The sequence below is a fragment of the Chaetodon auriga genome, chromosome 1 (genome assembly GCF_051107435.1).
Source record: "Chaetodon auriga isolate fChaAug3 chromosome 1, fChaAug3.hap1, whole genome shotgun sequence".
NCBI classification, from domain to species: Eukaryota; Metazoa; Chordata; class Actinopteri; order Chaetodontiformes; family Chaetodontidae; genus Chaetodon; species Chaetodon auriga.
This window is the reverse complement of record NC_135074.1, coordinates 13,223,652-13,236,108: the sequence shown is the minus strand read 5'-3', so window position 1 is coordinate 13,236,108 and position 12,457 is coordinate 13,223,652. Positions and strand designations below refer to the sequence as shown.

The 12,457-nt window shown below is 44.8% G+C and overlaps 1 protein-coding gene across 2 annotated transcripts in view; it reads left to right on the top strand.

Annotated features, from left to right (window-relative positions):
- Positions 1–12,457, top strand: part of LOC143339789 (talin-2) — an 87,661-nt gene that overhangs the window by 70,104 nt on the left and 5,100 nt on the right. Inside the window, exons 37-54 of one of the 2 annotated variants that reach the window (XM_076761280.1) lie at positions 197–358; positions 645–785; positions 906–1,087; positions 2,246–2,378; positions 3,016–3,117; positions 3,369–3,539; positions 3,647–3,793; positions 5,789–5,890; positions 6,099–6,218; positions 6,493–6,639; positions 7,800–7,966; positions 8,913–9,096; positions 9,270–9,395; positions 10,361–10,477; positions 10,715–10,900; positions 11,021–11,128; positions 11,345–11,450; positions 12,123–12,247. In XM_076761280.1, the coding sequence (XP_076617395.1) occupies positions 197–358; positions 645–785; positions 906–1,087; positions 2,246–2,378; positions 3,016–3,117; positions 3,369–3,539; positions 3,647–3,793; positions 5,789–5,890; positions 6,099–6,218; positions 6,493–6,639; positions 7,800–7,966; positions 8,913–9,096; positions 9,270–9,395; positions 10,361–10,477; positions 10,715–10,900; positions 11,021–11,128; positions 11,345–11,450; positions 12,123–12,247 (2,526 nt within the window). The other variant, XM_076761367.1, reaches the window with a different exon arrangement.

Here is a 12,457-nt window from a genome sequence, read left to right as displayed (position 1 = left end):
TAATTGAGTAATTTTAATTATTCTATTTCCATTCATCTCAACACAACCACTAGGCAAAATAACTGTCAGTGCTGCAGATGCTGGATGATTTGTATATAGGCATGACATTGGTAATTGGTGGCTGCATTGTCATCTTGTGATAAACTGTTTGAGATCTCAATCACTGATTTACCTTTTGTTGTTCATAATGTGGCAGGTGCTCTCTGCAGCCACCATTGTTGCTAAGCACACTTCGGCACTGTGCAACGCCTGCCGTCTGGCTTCCTCCAAGACAATCAACCCCGTTGCCAAAAGGCACTTTGTCCAGTCTGCCAAGGAGGTGGCCAACAGCACTGCCAACTTGGTCAAAACCATCAAGGTAGGATATCTTTGCCAGTTTTGTCGAAAGGTTTGGTCTGTCCCCTAATTGGCATACCGCAGCACAGATATGGATTAAGCCTTGGCAGTGATGTTCTTTGTGAATGATGTGGGGTCATTTTGATGAATTCTGTGTTGAATTAATTATTTGTCTTTCAAATCCACTCATATTTCTTGTCATCAAACTTCTGTCGGTGATTTAATTCTTGACTCTTCAGTCAATAACATAATAGGTGCTGTAGTTTAATCAGCTTTCATATTCATATTCTGTCTCTCTCTTTTTCCAGGCTTTAGATGGAGATTTCTCAGAGGACAACAGGAACAGGTGTCGAGTCGCCACCACTCCGCTGATCGAGGCTGTGGAAAACCTGACAACGTTTGCTTCCAACCCAGAGTTCGCCAGCGTCCCTGCTCAAATCAGCAACGAGGTACGGCCACGGGAACATTAGTGTTGATAGCTGTGACATGTGGAACAATAGTTTTGTAGCAGACATTGTAATAAACACATTTCTACATTGGCCCTTAAGTTCAGTTTGTTCTTTCTGTAGGGCTCTGCGGCACAGGAGCCCATCCTCCACTCAGCGCGCTCCATGCTTGACAGTTCCACCCACCTCCTCAAGACTGCACGCTCATTGGTTATCAACCCCAAAGACCCGCCCACCTGGTCTGTCCTGGCTGGTCACTCCCGCACCGTGTCCGACTCCATCAAGAGTCTCATCACAGCCATCCGGTGAGTGAGAACGCGCGTCTCTGCTGTAAATATGAAGTTGCGGCCAGCAACTGTTTAGCTTAGTTTAGCATAAAGACTGGGAATGGGGAGCGGCTAGCCCAGCTACAGAAATTCAAAGTTGCCAAGATGTCACCATTTTAATCCTTTACCCCATGTTAACACCACTGTGCTCTCTCTTACTGCAGTGATGAATTGCATTATGGGAGTTGAAATATTAGAACTAAGGTTAAAACTCGCTAAAAGGCTGAAATTCACTGAAATATCTTTCACTTCCACTCTGAACGCACTGCTCCATAACCTGCCTGTGAGACAAAGGCAGCGTCCTTGCCAAAGCATGCCCTGCGCTGCACCGCGCTGTGACAAATGCTTGTTCTTTTGCCTCCACAGCTTAAATTTTTAATCTCCTCTTTCACACCATTTTACCTGACCTTGATCAGAACAAAACTGATGCCCATGAGGAACTAATTCCCAGTGTCAAACACGCTGAATTTTAATGTTTCCGCTCGGCTCAGAACATCTGCGCGTTAGCATTCGCACGCAGGCAGCTTAGCATCTCGTTGGATGCTGACTTCCTTTTAGACTGCAGATTTAGTGCTGGGAGTTTGGCCCGGGCCATGAATGGCGGTCAGTGATGCACTACGGTGTCAAAGAACACAAATATGAATGATCTCCATCCTGCAAAAGCCAACCTCATAACTCTTTACACGCAAAGGTGAGGATTTATTTTAGTGTCACCTTCAGTGTGCCGCCATGCATGGAAATGGATGTTTAACTAAACTTATTCTGGCTGTGTGGCCGCTGCCCCAGACCACTCAGAGGCTTCAGAGCTAATTTGGCTGCCCAGCTTGATCTCCCTGTGTAGCGGCGAGACTCTACAGGCCACATTTCAGCAGATGTGACCTGAGCATCAATGAGATGAGGAAACCAGCAGAAGAGAGGTTTAAGAGACATCCTGGAACCTGTCTCTGATTTAATGAGTGGTTGTTGTGTTCATTTGCACTTCTGTTCTCTCTCCTGCCTTCTGTTATGTCTTTTTTTTTGCCCTCAAGGGATTTTTTTCCTACTGTAGATCATCCTTCAACTTTACTCTCCTATCTGTTTCTAACCGTTTTATTGCTTTCTGTGTCTTTTCTTTGCCTGTTCCCATTTTATTCTCAGGGACAAGGCCCCGGGCCAGCGGGAGTGCGACTCGTCAATTGATAACATCAACAAATGTATCCGGGACATTGAGCAGGCCTCTCTGGCAGCAGTCAGCCAGAACTTACCCAGCAGGGACGACATCTCGCTGGAGGTAAGCGACCATCAGAAAAGGACTCGACATTTCCACAGAGAGCCACTGATATCTCTCTCTGTTTGCGTTTGCTTGTCCTTGTCTGGGAGTTTATCTCCATCGCTCACTTTTTCCTTTTTTCAGTTTTTGTCAGATTGTTGTTTTTTTTTTCGTTTTTCTAGTCCTCGTGTAGCTTTTTGTGTCTTTCTGATAAATTATAGATCAACTGTATTATTGGTGGTTTTAATTAGGTTTCTGTTCATACTAGGTCACAAACAGAGCTCATTAGACAGAAACCAGGGACTTAATGTTATTAAAAAAACTTTCTAGAGCACCAATCAGTTTTTTGTTGATCCTTCTTGAAGCAGACCTGCAGTACCGTTTGGATCCCACAGGAGCTTTATGCCCTATACCTGAGATTGGTATATTATAATGCAGAACTGGTCACAGAGCAGTTTTTGGCACTTGCACCAGTTTTGTTGAATTGTGACGCGTTTAAGCTCACATATTTGAAGCTAAAGTAGCTCGGGGCAAAGATTTCCTTCTCTAGTTTGCTGCATGGCACTTTTTATCAGGCTCCAGCTGACTTATTTGAATGTACCTCTGACTCCCATAAAAGCAAGACAAAAAATAATTTCTTTTTATTTCCTCTCTTTAGGCACTACAAGAGCAGCTGACGTCCACTGTGCAGGAAATTGGCCACTTAATTGACCCTGTTTCCACCGCTGCCAGAGGCGAAGCTTCCCAACTAGGACACAAGGTATATAGGGCAGGGAGTTAATTACTTTGCTTAAATACTGCAACTGTGGAGCAACAAAGTAATACTTTTTTAATGGGCAGCAGTATTACACATTTCCACTTATTAGGAGTGGGCCATCTGGACAAAATTGTAATAATTATCACAACAATATCTCTCTCTCTTTCCTTCTTCTTCTCTATTAGAAAATGTAGCGTTTGCTGTATTTGAGGATTCTCACAGAACTTGTTAAAAGCCTTCACTCTGTTCCTCAGGTGACGCAGTTGGCCGGTTACTTTGAACCGCTGATCGTGGCCTCTGTGGGTGTGGCGTCTAAGCTGAAGGACCACCAGCAGCAGATGACTTTCCTGGACCAAACTAAGACCCTGGCTGAGTCTGCGCTGCAGATGCTCTATGCGGCCAAGGAGGGTGGAGGAAACCCAAAGGTAAAACTGTTCGTCTTTCTTATGTGTTGCTGCTCCACCTCCTGCAACGATTATCTGGATGCTCTTATCAGATGTGTGCTCGTGTCTTGGTGTCTCACTTCACACAGGCATCCCATACCCATGATGCCATAGCGGAGGCAGCCCAGCTCATGAAGGAGGCGGTTGATGATATCATGGTGACACTGAATGAGGCCGCCAGTGAGGTGGGAATGGTTGGAGGAATGGTGGAGTCCATCGCAGAGGCCATGGCCAAGGTGAGTGCTCCTGGGCACACACTGGTGATTAGAGCTCACCTGAACATGGCGAATACATTTCCATTTGCCTGGATACCAAGGCTGTGATTGGTCAGATCAGTTCACACTCTCTGGTTCTTTAATAAGACTCAAGACTCATACAGTGGCAGCAAACTAAGCAGAAAATCCCAAACATCTGTTTCCCATGTTTTGAGCTTCATCTCAAGATCCTGGGGTACGCCCAGGCCGAACGGGGGCCCTCCAGTGTATTATGAACCTGCTTCAGGGTCTCCTCCCAGGTGGAAGGAGGCCTCCAGTAGTAATTCCTACCGGACGCCCAAACCACCTCAGATGTTCTCTCTAGCCGCACAGTAACAGCTGTTCTGTACTCAACTCAACATCAGCTGGTGATCAGTTGACAGCCCTGCCCTGTCTTTGCTTGTGTCACTTGACAATATGGCCGCAAATAAGATAATACAGTCATCCACTTTTACCCTAAGCTGATCAAGACCCCTTGTGAGGGCTCATAATTCCCCTCATCCTTTCAAGGAGAACTGGCACAGAGAAGTCCACCCAAACATGTGACGTGCGCCACAAACTCTAGTTTCTTTCCTGCCAAAAGCAACACAAATCCAGTGGCCCCAAGACCTGGTCTACCCTGTGTGGCCCCACAGAGGTGCTGGCCTGCAGGAAAAGGCCTCAGCTTTTCGCTTTTTGCTGCACTGATATTACTAAAATGAAGTGAGGACCAAGGTGTGGTCACCTGACACCACAACAACGTTCCCATTTCACCATAATCTTAACGAGTTGGCAAAATTGTAGAGGAAAAGTTCAGCACAGTGAATGTCCTGAATATTTTTAACACCACTTTCTAATTATAATTTCCTTATTTCCCCTCTGATTTCCTGTTTCTTCTTCTTGGTTACAATGTCAGTTCCATAAAAAGCCGCTGATTAACACATTGATACAAATCACAAGCCTCCGAAGCAGAGGGAAACGGACTGTCGACACAGCCGCACTCAGCCGGTGTCAGGCCTTCAGACCGTCTTTCCAATTAACAGTCAAACTATTGGCAAACACATGAGGTGTGAAGCAAGAAAAAACCTTTTATCTCGAGTACAGACAGAATAGCGTCAACTAATTACATCCCTCCTCGCCTTCCTGAGTGAGACTTATCACAGGGGGGAAAACGTGCCTCAGGTGTGGGAGAACAGCATCTCTTTATCAACGCTCTGTGGCACGTCATGAATAATTAGTCAAAGTGGTTCAGTTTGGGACTGTGTGGCGAGCAAGTGTGTGCGTGTGTGTGTGTTTCACCCATGTGTCACTCAGCATGTGTGTGCCGGTAGTTGATTAAAAGGAGATAATCCTCTCAGATAATCCATCGACATAATGGTCACTCTCTGCCTGCCGTGGTTTCAGCAGAGGTGATTTCAAGGCTTTTCTGCTCGACTATTAGGCACTTCAGCAAGACTGCACAGTCTAAGGTGTCGTGTCACTTAGTGAGCATCATGTACTTGCGATTTTTGCAGATTCACTCCAGCACCAGCGTGCTCTCCCCTCATGGCGTCATCCTCTCTCGTCTCTGCAGCTTTGTCATGACACTCAGATGTGTTCTCTAATTCAGCAGAAATGCCAGAAACATAATGTACGCTCTGCGAGCCGGTGATTGAATGTTTTTGTAGCGGATGCTATTTTAAAGCTGTAATTACAGACTGGATTTGGTGGGTAATTTATAATGAGTGTTTATCTTTCATTCTGAGTGTTTATTTGAATGTAAAATTGCATTAATGTTGGTTTGCAGATGAACTGATGCCTGCGCACCTGGCAGAATTATTATAATTGAAGGATAGATTAGATTTAACATGTCGCTGCAGCTAAAGAGCCGAATGATTGATTGTACAAGTTGATTGTACCTTTTTGTCAAGGACAAACCAATCATGCCTGAAATGAAAATTGCAGTGCCATGTTAACTGTGTGCACGCGTATGGGTGTGTGCATGTGTGTGCTCCTCAGCTGGATGAAGGGACACCACCTGAACCTGAGGGCTCGTTTGTGGATTATCAGACCAGCATGGTGAAATACTCTAAGGCCATTGCTGTCACTGCTCAGGAGATGGTAAGCCTTCAAAATAATTGTTTACATTGTTACACTACTGTGGAAATGTGACTGTGATGTGAACATATTATTGGACAGTAGGAGGAAAAACTTTTAATATGAAATGTTTTCACAGAAATCAACGTAAACCAGCCTGTGTGTGACATGACCAAAGTGTGGTTTGTTTGGACTGACAGTCAGTGTGTGTTTGTGTGTGTTTGTCCCTCAGATGACCAAATCAGTGACGTGTCCTGACGATCTGGGAGCCCTGGCCTCCCAGGTGACCGTGGACTACAGCCAGCTGGCCGTTCAGGGACGACTGGCTGCTCACACAGCTGAGCCAGAAGAGGTGAGGATGGCCTGGGTGTCACTCAGAGATGGACAGTCGTACCCATTATATGACCTCTATGTCAGAGTGACACAGTTATGTTTAAACACTTAAAGGCTGCATGTACGTAAGAAATAGTGCGGAGAACACAGCGAAGACATTGTAGCTTAGACACTTTTTCTGTATGAACATTTACAGTACATGGTTTTATTTGGATCGAAATTGTCTCTTGTGAGGTAAGTTGATTCATAATCCTTACTTCTGCATAAGATTAACAGCTGAAATGTGTTCTCAGATCGGTTTCCAGATCAAGACTCGAGTGCAGGAGCTCGGACATGGCTGCATCTTCCTCGTCCAGAAGGCCGGAGCTCTGCAGATCACTCCCTCTGACGGCTTCACCAAACGAGAGCTCATTGAATGTGCCCGCGCAGTCACAGAGAAGGTGCTACCTGCTTTCACCAGATCTGGGCTCGAATTCTGTTGTCTCCATGTTTTTAAGAAATGCCAAGTTTATTTATTTATAACCATTTCTTTGTCCTTTTTGTTCGCTATGTTTGTCTGCTGATCCACACCACTCCTGATAGAGTGATTATCAAGGCTGCACGCCTACATTAACCTGATGTCTATGCTACTTTTCTGTCTGCGTTAATTATGTTAATACCAGATCACTCTGTACAGTGTTGCTCTTTACTGGAATAGTGAAGCATTATTTTCTAACTGTGGGGTTTATACCAAGTGATCCTGCTGTCATGGTATCAACAGCATAAGAGGGTTAGTGCCATAATTCATTTTATCATATGCCTCCTGAATTAAAGCATTTTGAATGAAACCACTTGCTCAAGGCACGCTTGTGCTTCAAAGGCCGGCTGGTTAATTCATAGTCCTTGGCAAAATACTTTACTCTGTGGACTGGTTTTATAATTCATGCTTAACTGTTGCACAGACCATTTCCAAGCAGTCCAGCAATGTTGGACAGATGAACTGTGACTTTTTTTTAATTTAAATCAAGGGTTTATTCTTTTGCTTAACATGCTCGTGGCAAGAAAAGAAGAGGTTTGTCAGTGCTGAACTTTCCACCGCAGTTATAAATCTAATGTAAGAATTCAAGTGTCAAGAGTCTGGAAACATCAGTTAATCAGTTTCTACAGCCACTCGGGCATCTGGGAGGAAAACAAATGGAGTTTAAACCATGCTGACATGAACTCATTTCAGTGAGTGACTGATGTGGTGCATTACTCTGCGCCAACATGCTGTCACAGCAAATTTTTAAATCCTCTTGCACATAGTGTTTGGGCTTCTCACTTGAACGCATTATTTATCATGTACCAAGAGGATCTGTAGCAGTGTGTTACTTTTATTCTGCTCTGTTTTGGCCAGTAAAGGTTCAACTCCAACCAAACTGACCAAAACACACGCAGTAACACCCTTAACAATAACAAAGTCAGTCAAAAAACACACTGGTTCTGTCCCTAATGTACAAAATAGAAAGAATACACTCGTCCATCTGCTTTTCAAACAGTTTTCTACCTCAGGTCAAGATACCCGCACATCCTCACCTGTGTGATTCCACTGTTTGATATCTTTGTATGTGTGTGTCCTCAGGTGTCCTTGGTGCTCTCAGCCCTCCAGGCCGGCAACAAGGGCACTCAGGCCTGCATCACAGCAGCCAGCGCAGTGTCCGGCATCATCGCCGATCTGGACACCACCATCATGTTCGCCTCTGCCGGCACTCTCAACGCGGAGAATGACGAGTCATTCGCCGACCACAGGTTAGAGCTGGAAACACACTCGACTACTTAGTGTGCGAGACACTGCTAAGTCTGCAAGATCGAGGCGTGACCAGAGTCTGAAATCCACCCGCCGGTTATCTTTCATCTGAAACTGACAGAATGACATATTAGCTGGTGAACAGGGGGCAGGAAACCTCTTAAGTTAGAAACTACAAATTACCCTCAGGGTTTGAAAGATGGAGGAAGTGTCACATCTCTTACTGTTCTTGCTCTGAGACCGCGGACTCCACTCGGAGGCAGTATTCCCATGGTGCTAAAAACTAAAGGAAAAGAGAGCAAAAGGCTTAGAAGTTAGAAATTATTCTGGTTATATTCTATGAAATCCCAGATTCTTGTGCAAATGTTAGTAAAGAGTTCACAATCTAGTGTTTGACCTATGCTGAGCTTGGTTGGCCTAGTTGCTTTTGAATGACAAGAGTTCAGATACACATCTGATGATCCAAGATTAAACTTGGCAAATTACATGCCGCTTTGGCCAGAAATGATTAACCTAGATCCTTCCAGATAATCGGTAGTGAAATTGTTCTGTACTCACTGAAGATTCATGAAAGCCAAAATGTAGAGAGGACGCGGCAGGGCAGCATGAAAGGGAGAGGAATCGTTTTTTAGCTCAGATGATGCCACGCGTCTCCCCTGAAAATCAAAAGGAAACTTTGCAGCAGCTTCCTACAATTTCTCTGTCTAGAAAAATAACAAATTGTTGTATGATCTCACCTATCCTCCCTCTGTTCGCACCGGCGACGATGTACAAACGTGTTTGATGTGAAAAGAGATTGTGCCGGTGTGCATCATTTTGATGACAGTAATTCACACACGTTTACATTTAGTTTCTGCTGCAGTGAGACGTCTGGATCACTGAAAGAATGTCCAACCCGTTTATCCTCCTCTCCTCCCTCTTTTTCTGCCTCCTCGTCTTCTGTCTCAGGGAAAACATTTTGAAGACGGCCAAAGCTCTGGTCGAGGACACAAAGATGTTGGTGTCCGGTGCCGCCTCCGGTCAGGACAAGTTGTCTCAGGCCGCCCAGTCCTCTGCCAAAACCATTACCCAGCTCACAGATGTGGTCAAACTGGGAGCTGCCAGCATTGGCTCTGATGACCCTGAGACACAGGTTAGCCACTCTTATTTTTCGCCCCTTATTTTCCATTTGTCCTTTATTCACTGTGCCTCTTATCAGAAAAATGGAGGAATGAGCTGTGAATGGCTGTAACCTTTCAGGGTTTTGTCTGTTTCCGAGGCTGAGTTGTGATAAATTGGTGTCTGTCTCTGTGTCCTTTTCTCTAGGTGGTTCTGATAAATGCTGTCAAAGATGTGGCCAAGGCGCTGGCTGAGCTCATTAGTGCCACCAAGTGCGCCGCTGGCAAGGCAGCAGATGATCCATCTATGTACCAGCTGAAGAGCGCTGCCAAGGTGAGGGGATCAGGGGGTCTGTGGGTCCTGAAGGCGCCATCTAATTTAAAGGCCTCCAATTTAGAAATCTTTAAAATCTTGTTTGTATGTTATTTTTTTCATCACAAATCAAATCAGTTATGCTGATTTGTCTTCTGAGAGGCAGCAGCTGTTATTTTCTTTTTTTCCAGTGCTAAAAAGTCTTGTTTTGGAACTGAAATGACAAAAATCTAAATCTATGTTGATGAATATAATTAGACTGTCCCACATACTGTATGTATGTACAGCAGTCATACTCCTCTTCCTCAGCTGTCTCAGTAATGTAAAGCCAGGAAATGGATGTTATGGATAACAGGAAACTGGGATATGTGTACCCAAAATAAATCAGCTGAATGCTTGGTTTCAACACATACTTTCAAAGCCACAATTCACAATCCACCGCTGAAAGCGCTGACTGCTCATTATCACCTCGAGCTGTGAAGTTTTTTTGTTTTTTTTTAAGTGTCAGTTTCACAGTCTGCGGCAGCTCAGTGTGTCATGGAGTCTTTCAGATGATAACAACATTCCTCACATGCGATTTTAGGACCTGAGGTGAAAAAAAATCTTGTAAACCATCTGTAAGATCTTAGCTTAAAGCCTTCAGGGCTGTGGGCTTTCCTGCATAGGGGCTGTGCGCCCCCTGCCCCTGAGTTTGATGTACTACACCCTCATTATCCTGTGCGATGGTTGAATACAGAGGGAGACACTACAGGCTCAGACCCAGGAAAAAAAGGCAAAATATGCTCAATGTGCTTACTATGAAAAAGACTTTTTAGGGGATCCACTGTGAAATGTGAATAAACATTTTGAAGTCGTGGAAGACGTGTAGTGTACATCCACTGTTGCTACTCTGATAATAGGTTAATAGGTTTTAGTGTCCCATCTCCATTGATAGAAAATTGTGATCAGATTTTTTCATTTTTTGTGCTCCTCTGTTCTTCTGTCAGGTCATGGTGACCAATGTGACGTCCCTGCTGAAGACTGTCAAGGCTGTGGAGGACGAGGCCACCCGGGGCACCAGAGCGCTGGAGGCCACGATCGAGTGCATCAAACAGGAACTGTCGGTGAGAGCGGGTGGAGGGCATGAGCATGGATGGATGCTGGACAAGAGTGATGCAGAATCATCAAGGGTTACATGTAACTGCTCGACACTGAGTGATATTTTAGGATTCAGGATAAACGTTTGGTCTGATCGTGACAATGTGAACACAGCAAACACTGATTCAACTTTTTCTATCAATGTCTCAATCATATCTGTACGTTACCTGTCCAATGACACTCAGCTTCTTTGTCGTACCAAGCTGTTTCAATCCAGGGACGCTCCCAACAAGACGACCACACCTGAGGAGTTCATTCGCATGACGAAGGGCATCACCATGGCAACTGCTAAAGCGGTGGCTGCGGGGAACTCTGCCCGGCAGGAGGACATCATCCATACAGCCAACCTCAGCCGCAAAGCTATTTCAGACATGCTCACCACCTGCAAGGTTCTCTTTATTACCTCATCAATAAAAAAAAAAATCTTTTTTTTTTTTTTCTTAGAAAACCTAGAAAGGAAAGCTAAACATGACGGTTGAATCTGGAGCATCCCTCTTTCTGTCTTTCAGCAAGCGGCCTACCATCCAGAGGTCAGTGAGGAGGTGAAGACCAGGGCGCTGATGTTCGGATCAGAGTGTACAACTGGATACATCGATCTACTGGAACAAGTGCTGCTGGTAGGCTGAACATTGTGTCAGGAGGCAGAAACAGAGATTCCAGTTAATAAAAATACAGTATAATCTAGCTCACATGTGCCCCACACCTTTTTTTTTTTTTTTTAATTTATATATTTTCAGTGCCATGTTCAGTGGAGACCACCTCCTCATTTTTGGCAGATCACACAACCAGCGGAGTGGTGTCTCAGTGTGTGTGTGTGTGTATTTTGTCTGTAGGTCCTGCAGAAGCCCAGCGGAGAGCAGAAGCAGCAGCTGGCAGCTTGCTCCAAAAGAGTAGCAGGAGCAGTCACAGAGCTCATCCAGACCGCTGAGGCCATGAAAGGTAATGACTCACACACACCTCACCTCTTTCACAGTGTTACAGTGTACACTGTCACATTATGTGATGAACTCAAGTCTACATCAGTAAGTGATAACTTCTCTTGATTTACTAATGAAGCTTCCAACAACATGTGTCATGGTGTATAATCCCCAGTCGGAGGCTGCTACGTCTTTAACAGAGTACATTTTGAATACAGCAGAAAGTCCTTTAGATAAAAACGTTTGGTAATGTTCCTGTCCTCCTTCTCTTGCTACAGACGGAGGTAAGTTAGCATTGTTTTCTGTACCGCGACTTATATCACCTGTTGTGAGCTGTTCGACACGTTCTCTCCTCAGCGCTAACATTGATTCATTCAATCACTCATGTTGAGCTGCAGCTGCTCACAGGCTTCTCGAGTCAGCTCCGTCCTTTGCGCTTCGTTTTATGTTCCATCTCATTCTAAATAAGTCATTCCATCTTTATTGCAGTGTGAATGGCAGTTTGTTCCCTCCATCAGCTATGCATGGGATGCAGTGATTGTTTTTTTTTTCTTTGTGATCACAATGTTGTTGTTGTTGTTGTTGTTGTTGTGGGGCATGATCTTTTCACACACCGTTTTCGAAGTATTCTTTGAAGTCCTGTTCTCAAATTGTAAGCTTTAATCTTAATTGCACATGTGCATGCACGCCTCAGGTTCAGAGTGGGTGGATCCCGAGGATCCAACAGTGATCGCGGAGACGGAGCTGCTCGGAGCAGCGGCGTCCATCGAGGCGGCGGCTAAGAAGCTGGAGCAGCTGAAACCCCGAGCCAAGCCCAAGGTGAGTGACGGCATGATAGCTGAGTGTCAGCCTATGAGGAGATTTCACTGCAGTGTTGTTCCTTAAAGAGCTGCAGAGTAGTAGAAAGAAGATGCTTTTGTACAGTTTCACGGGAAGTTGTGACTCAGAAAACAAGTTTATATCAATATATAGATAGTAGGCGGTAATAGGTGGTAGTAGTAGAAGGTAGAAAGTAGTAAAACCACAATG